A 14,632-nucleotide genomic window follows, 5' to 3' on the forward strand; every position below is an offset into this window, starting at 1 on the left:
CCTCTTACAAAGGGATTTCCCTGAGGATGCATGCAAGTATAGAGGGGGGCACTTGAATCTGCAAGCACAGATCTGCAAGCATAGAGGGTAGAGCTGTGTGAAACAGCACTGTTCCATTCTGACTTGAGTTTCAAGGTCTGGATGGAACAGTGTTTTGTATCAAATTTAATTTCGAGTCAAAACAGCGAGGCTGTTTTGATGATGTTTTGACATTTTGCCCAACCATCGGGCTGGGAAAAGGAACTCAGGCCAGCCCCACAGCTAGAGAAATTCAGCTCAGCTGGGCTGACTCCCCATCCCCCACACTAGATCATGCCGGGGGTGGGGAGTCAACCACCGTGCTAGCTGGGCTGACTTCCTGGTGCGATATAGCGCTGGGGGATGGGGAGTCAGCCCAGCTGGACTGACTTCCCATCCCCAGCACTATGGTTGAAACATTTCGACTTTCAAAACATTTTGACTAGCCTCGCTTTGTTTCGAGGCTGTTACGACGCCCTTTGTTTCATTTCAATTTTGCTGTTTTGACCTCAAAATGAGTCGAAGCAGTGTAAACCAAATGGCTGGCAAAACTTCACACAGCCCTAATAGAGGGGGATACTCATACAAGGGTTCCTCTATGTTTACAAGTGTGTGGGAAAATCCCTCTGCAGAAGATTTCCCTATGTGGGACCCCAGTGCAAGTCCTCCCCTCCACATTTGGAAGCGTGTGGGAACCTGCTGGGTGCCTGCAAATGCAAAGGACAGGGACCTGAGTTTTCCCTACTTGCACCAAGTTGAGGTGTGACAGCTGGGGACATCTATAAACATATCATGGCACACAATCTATAGACATATCATGGCATACAATCCATGTAGCTGATCTTGCTCCACTGAAAACATCTGTTTCCAGCCACATTTCCTTTGGTTTCCACATGATATATATATGCTTTACAGCAGGGGTGTCAAACTCACCTCCTGACCCAGGCCAGATATGGACCGTGGAGCTTCTTGCAGGCCAGATCCAGCCCAGAGAATGGGGTGGCTCTGGCGGCAGCAGCAGCAGTGGTGATGACAATGGCTCTGGCTCTAGCTCCTGTCAAGTGTTGCATTCCCTATGCCAGAGCTGGAGCTGCTGCTGCTGACATGTTTCATGCCAGGGCTGTGGTTCTGGCACAGAACACAGAGCAACAGCTCCAGCATGGAGCACAGAGCATGCAGCACTGGCTCCAGCACCAGCACTGGACATGCTGCAGTGGAACAGAACACAGGGCTCTGGCTCCAGCACAGAGCATGGGACATGTGGTGCTGGCTCCAGCTCCAGCACAGGGCATATAGTGGCACTAGTACAAAGCATGCAGTGCCAGTGTGGAGCACGGGGCACGAGATACTGGCTCCAGAGTACAGTATGCAGCAGTGGTCACAACAGGCAATAGGGCTGGCAGCTGAGGAGCTGGAGCTGGGTCTGCAATATTCTGCATCACCCCTTGCTCACCCTCCTGTACACTGAAGCCCAAAGGCCCTGGATTATGCAGCAGGCTACTCCCCCTGCCCACAAGTCAAACTTTCGGTAACCTGTCTATAGCCCAGTGGGTCTCATACAGTGGTTCCATGGGCTAGATCCAGGCCTTGGATCCAGCCTGTATGATTGATACCCCCGGCTTTATAGGTATAAGATGAAGTATATTATAAGAAAATTATATTTTATTGTCTGCTCTGCATAGAACATATGGAACAGAGTAAGGGGAAAAGCCTTAACCAATTCCTCACCACAGGGAGGCTAAACACTGAGTCAGTACAATTTCTACTACATTCAGACAGTATACCTTGTTTATGTGGTGCTTCTGAGAAGCCGTAGCCAGGGATGGATGGACAAATGACCTCAAAGATATGTTCATCACTCAGGCCGTGGCTCGCCGGATCCGTCAAGAGAGAGATAACTTTGTAGAACTCATAGAATGAGCCAGGCCAGCCATGAACCATTAATAATGGCTTTGCAGAGTGGCCTTCAGGTAGGTGGGGAGGCTTTACATGAAGAAAATGGACATTGATGCCTGTAAAAATAAAACTGGTTAATTACACACCCACTTATGCAAAGACTGATCACCAAAAGGCAAGAGATGAGGAATGAATCTATTCATATGGCATTGCTAATGACTCTGGATTTTAACCAGAATTATATAAACACTCAAATTCTCTGCACGTTTCAGGGTCTTTAAAGTGCAATACAAGGTTAATTAACCATCATAACAGTCAAACAAGGAAGGCACCAACTACATGTTTTTACCTTATCATTCTCTCCTGCCCAACCTAGTAACAATTCTTCATAGGAAAAGAGGATTAATTATTCCTTGCTGTATACCTGCCCAATGTGCCCAGCCTCCCCTATTCTATGCGTCTGTTTTAGACTGCAAGTCTTTTGAAAGCCCAGAAAGCATTGTTTTTATCTCATGTAGCACCACATATATTGTCAGCATGCAAATGAAGTCTCTGTACACCAACCATTACAGAACCCTGGCGAAAAACCCAGCAAGTCTCCTACAGTCAACTCTTTTTTTTTCAAAAGTGCACATTTATAGTTTCAAGTAAACATTATTTTAAGCTTGAATTCACAGCCATTTACCTTAATCTAGAATGATTGTTTGCTTGGCCCTGAATTTACAACTTTTTCCCACAAAGCAGATGAACAAGCAGGCCTAATTCTGCTCCAAACTTTTCAAAGGTTCCATTAGACAGCAGCTGGTCTCTCTCAGCACTAGCTCAACCACTTTCAAGAGATTTTTTCAGTATATTTAAAAATAAAAAAGAGGTAGCCTGGCCACCTACCAATATACCATGATACTACAAAGGGAAGCACAATTCTGTGGTCAGAGGCTGATGTTATAACAGAGTGCATGATCCCTTTGAAGTAGCAGTCACTTGCTCTTCTGCCATAAATCTGCTGGGACCCATGGAATGTCTCCTCCAGGCCTTCTCAGACCCAGGGACAGAGTCTCTGAGAGACTGAGATTGAGAGGGTAAAGGAGTAAGTGATAGCTGGAAAACTGCAGATGAAAGAAGGAGTAAACAAAGAAGAAGATATGGCATCCATGGCTGATACCACAGGGCAATTTTGACATTTTGCATGTTTTAGAACAACCCAGGGAACACTGAGGTTCAACAATCTTTAACATGTCTGTACTTAGCACTCTGTGGTTTCAATGGAGATAGTGTGACTGCAGCAGGACACTGTGCTTGGCATTCTTTAGCCTTGTTTCAACTGAGACATGTAAGAAAATGTCTTACCATAGGTGGCAGTGGTGTAGTTTCACTGACACTGACTGGAGAGTAAAATGAATTTAGAGCAGCCATCAGCATTTTTACCATGGTGTCACCCACCTACAGTTGTAAAACTCTGAGCAGTCAGCCACAGCATTGCTCTCACTGCATATACTATTAGTGCTAAAATGGTGGCAAGAAATATCCCTATATTTTTCACTAGAGATGATACCGCCATAGCAGCAGGGTTTGGATTTCTGAGTGTACCACTTACTAGTATTGATAGGAGCACCAAAACTACTAGTGCATAGTTCATAGCAGCTTTGTCTTGAAGTGCAAAACCCAATCCTATAAATCCATACTCACAGATGCTCTCACCTGAAGTTAATCGGACTACCAAAGAGAATAAACTAACCACTCTGCACTGATCTGTATCACTAGAAATAGGCTTTATCAATAGCACTGAACCAAATCAAACAGGGTGTTCAAGCTAAGGGCAATCGTAACATTTAAAATGAACTCTTTACAAAAAAACCACACACCATCTATCTTAGTTTTGAAGTGTGGGAATTTGTTAAGAACTTCCACTTGCTTCTTCCAGTTGAACTGATTTCTCCAGTAGGAGACCACTTTCCTGAGATAAACAGAGTTAATGCCATAGTAGAAGCAACTGTCTTCCAGTGGTTCCGTGAATCGAGCTTGATCAAGTCTTCTAAATAAGTCCTACAGCAAACAAAAAAAGAAAGGAGCCGAAGGAAAACAAAAGATGAAATAAGACAATACCATAGACACAAACATGTTTTACTCTGGACACTTCCCACCTTATCGCCACGTGTTGTTTGTGAGATTTGCTGCTTTGCTGATGTTCCACTCTATGCCCACTGATGCTCTTTTCCCCTTCCTGTTCTATCTGTGCCATGCCTTCTACACCATTTTTCTTGTCTTTGTCTGGTAAAGCTGGGCCTGTTTGCTGCTCCCATAACCAGAGGAGAATGAAAACTTTTCATAGCAGCTGAAAAGCAGGGTCTCACAAAGCAGCTTGTTTTCAATGCTTACATCCATTCTGCATCATGCTCGTGCTAGTCCTTTCCCTTTTCCACACGCTTGGGTAACAGATTTGGTGCTTCAGGGTGGGATTTTCAAAAGTGTGTATGTGACTTAAGAGCCTAACCAGACTGCTGGTTAACAGTACATGTGCCTGCCCTATGCATGCAAGTGGGCAATTCTGAAAAAAAACAACCGTGTTGTTGGAGCCCAATTTTGCAATCCTCATAGTGAAAATAAATTAACAATAACAGTTTCCAGTTCCACAATAAAGTGACCCTTAAACTGTGGAGTAAGAGCTCATGCAGATATGGTACAGAATATGGTACAGATATTTGTACAGAATTTTTGAACAATCGCTCCATTGGGCACATGAACAAACAAAACCTTTGTCACTTACAAAATCCTATCATATATGTGTTTTATCTGTACTGCACTTAACTAGCATTAAGCACCCTGCCTTAACTAGCATTCCCCCTGATTGTGATTGTGATGTTCTTTACTGGTGGCCACATGGCACTCAAACAAGTGAGAAATGCTGACCTGACTTTGAAGAGTGAATTAAAATACATTAGTCCCAATCTGGCCTCTATAATGACAAGTCTGAATGAGGAGCAAACACAGCAACAAAGATCTGAATAATTGCCAAAACCAAATTCCACTGCATGTGCTTTGTCATCTGGGATTATCAGACTTTACCAAGTAGATTCACATGCTACTAATATGACAGCAGCCAGCTGGGAACAAAACAAACTATGACTGGATCTTGAAGTTCACTAATCCACAACTGCTTTTTGAATGAAAGCAAAGTTTTATGCCATTAATATTTGTACATCAGGGCTAAATTTCATTAGTTCTATTTCACTTCTCTAACTTTAGCTATGGGTCCATTTGAAATCACTCCAAAATGAATTATGCACGTATTCAGCCATGTCCTACCCTCTACTCAGAAAAGAAACTTTCTTACATTCAGCTCTTCATCTGTGGTTTCCACCTTAAATGGATGAACAGTTGCATCTTCTTCGGAGTCAGGTTTCTGGCCGCTGCCCCACCATCTGTCTTCAATGGGTAATGTCTCCTCCTTCTTCCTAAAGAAGTATAGGTAGGCAGCTGCCCCAAAGGCCAGTGTCAGCAGTATTTCAAGCAGCATAATGACTGTAAGAGAAGAACAGAACTTTGCTGTTAGGGAACACTTGACTGGAGACATGCTGTATACCTGGCTTGCCCAACATGTGGCCCGCCAAGCCGTTTTCTGAGGCCCAAAGTGATGCAACGGGAAACGAAAGTAAACAGTTTACTTTCACTCCCACCCCGTGTCCCTCTCCCAGCCACTCAGCAGCTTCCTAATGGCTGCTGAAGGGCTGGGGAAGGGACAAAGTTCCCACACGCAGCCTGCAGCGAGCAGTGCCCCACGGTGGGGCCCGGGCACACACGCGTTCCCTGGTGCCCGGACAACTTACCGGGCATCCTTGAAAGCAGGCGGAGGCCGCAGCATGGGGCCGGAGCTCAGCGGCAGAGCTGCGCAGGGCCGAGGCGGGAGTGGGGGGGGCACACGTGGCCGCCGAGGCAGCGAGGCGGGCAGCGGCGGAGTGGGGAGGCTGCGGCCAGGAGGATGAGGAAGAGCCCAGACTGGGGTTCCCGCGTGTGGCAGCGGTTCTCCCTGCCCCACTCTGCTCCGTGCCTGGCTGCTGCTGTAGCCGTGCCCAGCTGAGCCACGAGTCTCTCTCGCAGCCTCTTGGATGCACTGAAGAGTCCCTGCTCCCTCGTTGCCCACCCGCCCCCTGCAAGGCAGCGAGCGGTGGGGCTGCAAAGCGCCGCGCAGGTGTCTCCCACAGAGACACATCCCTCTACCTTTGATTAGTTTCCGCTCTGGCTGATATCTTTTCCACGTTTGATCTGTTGACTTGCATTATGCTTCTTTCATTATGCATTATGCGAAAGTCTTTATTTTAGTCAAGTGTTTGGTACTATTTCATTATTGCTTTTATATTGTTTTTATTTTGGATTTTAAACCACATTTCCAGACCCATTTCATTGTCACTTCCTGCAACATCATTGGTGTCAAAGGTCACGTGACATCACTTCCTGATATGATACCGCTTCCTGTGAGGTCTTTGAATATGGCTTGCCAGGCCACTGGGTGATAAAAAGTTCATGATCTGGCCCCACATTCAAAAAGGTTGGACACCCCTGCTATATACCATTTGTAAAAGAGCTCCATCACTTTAAAAACAGTACCCAAGTACCAAGAAGCCTACCTTTTTGAAAGAGAGTTGGGCACTTAAATGATTTATGCTCCTTTAAAAAATTGGACATAAAAACTTAAGTCATTTAGACACTTTTGAAAAAAAACCTACCTGATCAAAACACTCAAGCCCTGATGGCACTCAAGCCCAAACAGGACAACATAAGGCAAGAACACACTTCTGAAAATGCTTCTAACTGGCTGGGCAAAAAGAGGCCACTGCACCCAGTTATTTCAAATGAACAATGGTATGGACTCAGTGGTACTTGTTGGCCCAGCCATAAATTGGGCTTACAGTAAATTAGTCCAAATATTATAATTAGATTCAAAACTGGGTCCACAGTTAAGGAGATACAGTAAAACTTGGATTTTTTGTACAGGGATAGTTCACATCATGCTTAACTTGCAACAGGTTACTGAATTAAGAAAGAGCTGTTCAGCTGTTTGCTGCAGCTTTTATTTCAAAGGACACCACTTCTGCAATCAGCTGATGTGTAGGTACCATCCCACATACCTCATCAGAGAATCAGCAGCCTTTGAAATCAAAGCCATGGCAACCAGCTGGTACATCTCCATGGTCCTGCACCACTGTTTACTGCAGGTATATATACCCCTGGCTAGCCTCTAAACCATCATGTTCACAGGGAAAAAAGAAACCTTATCCTGTGAAGAATCTGGGTTCTTCTGTTCTACATCCCACTTTTAATGAATGGAAATATAATATAGATCTCGAAAGTCCACTATTCTCCATAATGACTCACAATTTCACCAAAAGAAAGCTCTTCTTCTGTTTGATCGTCAGTCTGAGAATATGTGTGTGTGAACGCACATGCATGCAGAGAGAGAGAGAATGTAAGAGCAAATATTTGCATAACATGAATTTGGAAGACAAGTTTACATTGTCAAAATATTCTTATGTATATTTTGTGGAACATCTATGCTACAGCCCAATTACATTACAACATGTTTTTTTCTTGTCTGTGGACCTTTTATAACCATTTGGTCCTGGCATGGCGGAATAATAAAACTGATATTAAAAACTTTTGATCACAACTACCAGGTTAAAAAAACCCACTAATAACCTCTTGAACCTCCCTCTCTCTTTCCAAAAATTCATGGATTTTAAAAAAAATTAAAAAGGCCCCATAGGCCCATGCCTTATTTTTCACATAATAAACCAGGGAAGAACACCAGCATGGATAATTGTGTGTCTCTTACTACCACACTCTAGCACTGCAGAGTACACTGAAATTGAAGTACTGAGAAGATTCCCCCCAGTTCCTCTTTGGTTTATTCTGGACTCTCCAGAAAGTATAAAAACGCTTGGGTTCATAACACTTCTCCTTAAATTATGAGATTCTGACACCTTGGTTCTACCTAGGTCTCATATAACTCTGGCCTCAGGCTTGTTCTGCCTTTTTTGTTGTTAAAGAGATTAAACATAAAATATGAAGTAACTTCATTTTAAACCCCTTTAAGCCTTTTATGCCTTAAGTAAAAATAGCAGAAATAACCCAGTTTTCTTTTAAATATTTCATGTTTCGGAGCTCTCTTCTAAACATGAAAAACGTGTATAGAAGCTTGGGGCGTTGCTGTTATTTTTTTAATACATGTCACCTTTCAAAGCCCCATCAAGCTTGGTTAATTGGAAAGTGTGTCAAACCTGGGAAGCAGGCATTGTTTATGGAGCATGCTATTCCACGCTCTTTCCAGGACTGTAAGGGTTTCTTGTTGCTGCGGCTGCACTGGCTAATTAAATGCTTTGAAAGTGCCCTAAGGATTAAATAAAACATTCACTGAAGATATTGAGCCAAATGCACCCCTGGAGCAAAACAATAACTGCAGCATCTAAGTCACGGCTGAGCCACTGCAAGCCACAGGCCACCCAGGCCGTACATCAGCAGATGTCCTGGCCTCACCCTTAGCTTCCTGGTCCGGGGCACCCATAGCACCATGGGCTGTGCTACACTGCACTGCACTGCAGGATGTGAAAGCTGGAGGAGGGAGGGGAAGCATGTAGCAGTAGCGTAACTAGGGGTGGCAAGAAGGGCACTAGCACCAGGCTCTGACTAGCCCCCACCCCACAGAATCTGAGTCCTGGCAGCCCCATAGCATTGTTCTTGCAGCAGCAGCTGGTGCACAGACACTGCACTGCTGCTGGTTTAAGAACAAGAGCTGAAGCAGGCAGAACACAAGGTGGTGGCAGCCGCATAGCTGGGAACTGTTTTGAGTAAGTCTCCTGCAGTGCGCACCACCCCATTCTCCCCACCCTGCTCTCCCACACAGCTTGCCCAGGGCACAAACCACACTTATTATGCCACTGGCCCAGAGACCCTGGCTACTGCTGCAGCTGGAGCAATGGGGTGAGCAGCAGCCAGGTGGGAGGCCCAGGAGTCACAAATTAACCCTTCACAGATCATACATGGCTTGATGGCTACCACTTGGACAGCCCTGATCTAAGTTAATGGGACTTTACCCAGTTATACCAGGATTAAAACTGATCCACATCCTTTAAAACTCTCATGAGAGGAGACATTTTTGGTGTGAGGCAAATTTTCTAAAGGCTGGTACACAAGTTGTGCTGGCAAAATAGGTACCCAGTAAAACAATATTTAGAGAAAATGTGAAAACAACTGCAAGATTTAAAGGTGCTTAGCACATATGCAATTGTTGCAAGCTTACTTTCAAGTGAACTTTAAATTCCTTAAAAACCCTCAGAGACTAGAGAAACAACTTGCAGTCACACAGAGGGCTAAATCAGCCAACTACTTTCATGGAACCTTACATAAATATGTCTACACCCTTTGAAGAGGCACTGGTTTCTGACAAGCACGTTCTTCAGTCCTAACCAAGATTTGCTCCAGTCTCATGCCCAAAGCACGCATTACAGCAAAAGTGAAAAAGCAGATCAGAGATTTCACGTATTCTGATGGAAAGCATGTCCCCTCACAATTCAGCCCAAGTGAGCAGCCTCTCTTCAAATTGCCCGACCTAGGAGCAATGCTGTTGTCAGCCAAAACTAAAGGGGCGTTTAAGAATTATAAAACACTTTGATATAGGTTAGTAAATATTAATTATTAAGTAAAACTAAAGCACAAGGAAGTACAACAACTTACCCCCCCAAAAAAATCACACAACAAAAAAGTATATGGGCAGCATCACAGAAGAATCTAAACGCCTCCCAAGCAACAACCTCTCCCTTCCCATCTGCTTCTCCAAAAGCCTTAAATACTTAGCATTTTTATTTTCATTTTCATTTTGGTATACGTGGGTGGGTGTGTTTATCATCTGAAAGGATTTAAGGAATTTACTAGGTGAAAGCCAGATCAAGGACATTTGTTTGCAATTCATTCCAAACACAGAGAGGTATTTTATCATCTAGTCATGAGCTCAAACAACCAAGTTCAGCCCCCTGCATAGGTATTCCTTTTTGACTCATAGCATCAAAGTCACAGTGCCAAACAAAAGCAGCTAACATGGGAGATCATGGATAAAGAAAAGAGGTGCTCTCTCTGTTAGCAGCATGCAACATAAAGGAGAGGTCTGAATATAGAGAAAGAGACCTTGGATTGAACTCCATGTTAAATGCCTGCCTCTCAGGATGCCTCTCAGGCCCCCAACCTGACGTGTCTGGGCAGCCCTGGTGGGGCACCACCACCATGGAGGGAATAACCGGGACCCCCCACAGCTCACAGGTCACTTGGCCTGCCAGCAGCTCGCCATCCCCAGCTGCAAGAGAGGTAGGTAGGCGCCACCAAAAAAAAAAAAAAAATGAATGGGCCCCTCGCTTTCAGCAGGTGGCTGCTGAAGGCAGAAGCAGCAAGGGGCCCGATCCTTTTTGTCCTTGGAGCCTGCCCACCTCTCCCATGGCTGGAGGCTGAGCTGACTAATAGCTGCAATGTATCGTTGCAAACTAAGCTACATCCAGATGTAGTTTAATTTACAACAATGCAAACTCATTAAAAAACCCCAAAACTCCTACATATGTACAGCGTGACACCATTAAGCTACACAAAGTGACATTTTTGTCACGTGTACATGGTAATGGTGTCACGTGTACAGGCAGTCCTTGGACTTACAACACAACTGGTTCCTGAAAAACGTGTCTTAAGTTGAAATGCTGTAACTCGGAACCAATTTTCTCATAAGAAACAATGTTATAAAGGGGGGACTGGTTCCTGAACCAAGGCCCAATACCCTATTTTCACCAAAAACACCCCAGAATTTTTTACTTGATTGATTATAAATGAGTAATATAGCTACATCAAAGTATTTATATTGTAAATAGCAATCATATTGATTTGGAAGGACTTCTTTGAGGTGACTTTGCTGGACTGTTTGAAAGGTTCTTGGTTGGACTTTTTGAAAGACTCTTGGTTGGAGTCTTCTCAGGAGTATTTGCTGCAGGTTTTTCTGGAGTCTTGTCTGCTTTCTTAAAGTGTCCAAGGAAGTTTGGACAGATGTTCTCCAGGGAGATGAGCGACGGAGCAAACTTGTTCGCTGGCATGGCGTTGCATCAGATCAAGCGTTGTAAAGTTGAAACTGACATTATAAAGTTGAAAGAGGGTGTCAATTTATAAACGTTGCCAGTGCAAAACGTAACTCAAAACGTTGTAAGTCGAGGACTGCCTGTACAAGCTTCCTAAACTGATGGTCACTTGGTGTGACAATGTTGGTATGCTGCCTTGGAGATTACAACTTCAAGGGAAGTTAATGTTTATTTTCTTGAAATGGCTCTATGCCAGATTTTAGAAAGAAATCTCTTCATTTATCCTGTGGTAACATATTTACAGTCCAGAACTTAACTATTCCTCAGAATGGATAATGTTTAGATACCCTAGATGGTGCTTTTTCTTGAGCAATCTAAACAAAAATTATGTTTTTGTTCTGCTACCTTTAAAAGCTCCTTTTAAGGAATATTCCTAAATTTAAGAAACTAGGTAAAGCACCCAAGACCTAGTAGGTATTAAAAAAAGAAAAGAACCTTAGTAGGGGCATCTACACAAGACACTTATTATGGAATTGCCTAATTAGCTCTGTAGTAAAGTATCACTCTCTATATGTGCAGAGCTATTAGGTTGGAGTAAACTAATTAACTTTGCTGTAGGTTAATACTGCCCGATACAAGTACTATCCTATGGTGGAGTTATTTATTCTGCCATAATGCACAGGTAGTTGGTGACTGGGGCTGGCTGGGGCATGAAGATGCTACAGTGCAGGGGTTGCCTGCTGACTAGCCCTGCACTGTAGCACCCTTGTGCCTCGGCCAGCCCCTTCACAGCACAATGAGCCTGGGTAGAGCAGCTCTGGGCTGGTAGGCTGACCCCCAGACCTCCTGCCAGTTGGGGCTGTGCTACCCCAGCTCAATGTACTAGACCCAGGTGCACATGTAAACACTGAGCCCAGGAGCAGTAAACTCTGGCGCAAGCTGTGCCTGAGTTTATCGTGTTGCACAAATTTCATGTGCAAGATGCACCTCGTATGTTTTTAAAAAGGCAGTATCTACTTTAAAAAAAATCCCATTTGAAAAAATATTCTTCACAATGCCTGAATGTACTTTATGAATCTGAACTGAAATTCTTCGTAATGGTCACTTATGAAATAACTTGACCCTAGGAGAACTTTCCATCTTACCTCATCAGTTACTGTTTTCTGCATCTATTAAAGCATCAAAATTTGTCTCTTACACATACATGATATAATATGCACTTGTCTAATCCTTCTTGAATCTGTCACTGTTGCAATATCTTCTGACAATCACTTCCAAAGTTAAATTGTGACTTTTTAAAAAGGGATTTCTTCTTAACAATCTTAAATTATTACCTTTTCTCTATTACCTCTTTATTATCTCTTCTGGATAATATGTTCAGATTCATTTTTGCTTATGATCCATTTAGATCTATTATACCAAACACATATTTGTAGATATTGTAAATGCAATACTCTTGTTTAGTAAAAACACCTAATATTTAGGGAAAAAAATCAAGAGATGTTAAAATAAATTTTAAACTTTAAATAAAACAATAAGCACATACACAGACCAAAGAAAGTTGAAATATTAAGTTTTACATATCACATGTGTAATATGTTTTACATTATTACATGTTACATATTCAACTCAGAGACTTATTTCTGAAAATCAAAATTCTGTTCCTTACATTTATTATAGCTGTAATGCTTAGGGAGGGGACAACTCAGAACAGGGCACTGCTGTACTATTTATTGTGATAAACATGGAATAAGCGACAAATTCTGTCCCAAATAGATTACCATCTAAAATAGAGAACATGGAACAAGAGCAGGGACAGGGATATAAATAGTCAAGCAGAACGAATGACAAGATGACCACAAATATCACGTTAGTTCCAGAATGTGGTGGTGGTGGTGTTCTTCGGCTTTCATTTTGTTACTGCTCGTGTAAGTCATGCCTGAGTAAAGAATTAAGACATTCTGTTCTAATTCTCCTTCCCCAATTTACTCTTCTCTATTCAGTGGCAGTGTTAGGAACCATTACCATTAATGTTCCTCATTATAACAATTACATGGTCTAGTGACCCTTACAAAGAACTAGAAGCAAGGAAAATCTTGGTTTCTAATCTCAACTGAACCACTGATTCATTAAGCCATCTGTAGTCAGGTCATATCAAACCCTTCTGATTCGAGCAACTAAACTAGAAGCTAAACTGAGATCAAGACTTCACTGATAGCCAAATGTTGCTTGTATTTAAATTGTGCTTTTCCAGGTACTTTACTAAACAAGACAGTCTTCCCAACAGTCAGTCCTGAAGTAAGTAATGTTTTATCACTTGATGCATTTAGATTGTTAAAAGTAATTCTTAGAGCTAGACTAAATCTGAGATAGGTACAATAATGCAACTCCTTAACAGCTACACCTGTAATGCTTATCCCTAGAACCTTTTTCCATTGCAGATGTACAGCTCTGAGAACACACTGAAACATACATCACATCACCTAAGTTTACTAAGTATAGATGGGTTAAAACAGAGGGTGCCTGAAGGGGATGAACTGGTAACAAGAAGTTTGTTTGTTTTTTTAAGCTGTTAAAAACATGAAGGATCAAAAGTGAGGCAAATAATTAACCCTTGGGGAAACTAAAGTAAATGGATAAATGATGGACAGAACCTCTAAACTAATATTGGGGAGCCATAGTTTAATCCTACCTTATCCCAAACAGAATGCCATTCTAAAAATATAAAGGCTTATCTCACTCTAATAAGACCAGGTGCTTATTTCCTTTTATTTTCATTCATGAGCAATGATGGGGCCAGATGAAGTCTTGCTGCTCATTCAGTTTCTGTGGTTTAATATTTGCCAAGTATTTAACTGCAACTCTTTGGCTTGTACCTAGGGTGCCTGGGATAACATCCAAGTACTAATTAGGTCCATGACTGCTTAACTTCCAAGATCAGACAATATTAGGTGCATTCAGCCAATCCCAGATATGACTGTGTGTAATACGTAACATACTAATTTCTGAGGCACTATGAAATACTTAAACACAAGAAAATAAATTGCTACATGGATAGAGCATTTGCCTTAACACAGAACAACCAAAAAGAGCACATTCAACTGCCTTTTACTTACAGATTGACATTAAGCCTTTCTTGCAGTACCTTATCCCAAACAGAATGCTATTCTAAAAATATACAGACTCAACACAGAGCTCTCCATCCAAACTATTCCCCCTATCGCTGTCAATCAACTTAAAGTTCATTGGAAATACCGTTAAAGACAAGAGTTCCCCAGAAACGCTTTTCAGCTGCAACAAACCATCTCCTCTCTACACTTAAACCCTCTTTCCGATATGCCTTGCAACTTGCATCTTCTCTTTGAAATCCTTGTAAACTCAGTGTCAGGAAAGCATTTGTTTAGCAGTTCCACTACTGATCTTTGACATAGTCTGCTTCCCCCAATCTTTAATCCTTTGTACAAAATTGTGCAAGGGAAATGTTGTCACTGACTCCAGTTAAAGTTGCTACTGTGTAAAGAACTGCTGGGCAGGGACCTAGTTTTCCACTGAGTTTCTTTATGTCAGATAGTAACCTATGACCTATTGTCTTGCTTCAGAAGGACTCCCAGCTGCCTGGA

The 14,632-nt window shown here is 42.7% G+C and overlaps 1 protein-coding gene across 3 annotated transcripts in view; it reads right to left on the reverse strand.

Annotated features, from left to right (window-relative positions):
• The window catches only part of EPHX1 (epoxide hydrolase 1), a 24,158-nt gene extending 18,283 nt beyond the window's left edge, over window positions 1-5,875 (reverse strand). The window contains exons 1-4 of one of the 3 annotated variants that reach the window (XM_025216275.1): window positions 5,739-5,875; window positions 5,246-5,433; window positions 3,777-3,957; window positions 1,803-2,030 (exon numbers count right to left, since the gene is read on the reverse strand). In XM_025216275.1, the coding sequence (XP_025072060.1) occupies window positions 1,803-2,030; window positions 3,777-3,957; window positions 5,246-5,433; window positions 5,739-5,745 (604 nt within the window). In that variant the 5' untranslated portion in view covers window positions 5,746-5,875. Of the gene's footprint in view, window positions 1-1,802; window positions 2,031-3,776; window positions 3,958-5,245; window positions 5,532-5,738 lie in introns of those variants that run through there. The other 2 variants (XM_025216280.1, XM_025216272.1) reach the window with 2 other exon arrangements.
• Window positions 5,876-14,632: the final 8,757 nt, after the last annotated feature.

Source organism: Alligator sinensis, unplaced genomic scaffold (assembly GCF_000455745.1).
Source record: "Alligator sinensis unplaced genomic scaffold, ASM45574v1 scaffold138_1, whole genome shotgun sequence".
In the NCBI taxonomy this organism is placed as follows: Eukaryota; Metazoa; Chordata; order Crocodylia; family Alligatoridae; genus Alligator; species Alligator sinensis.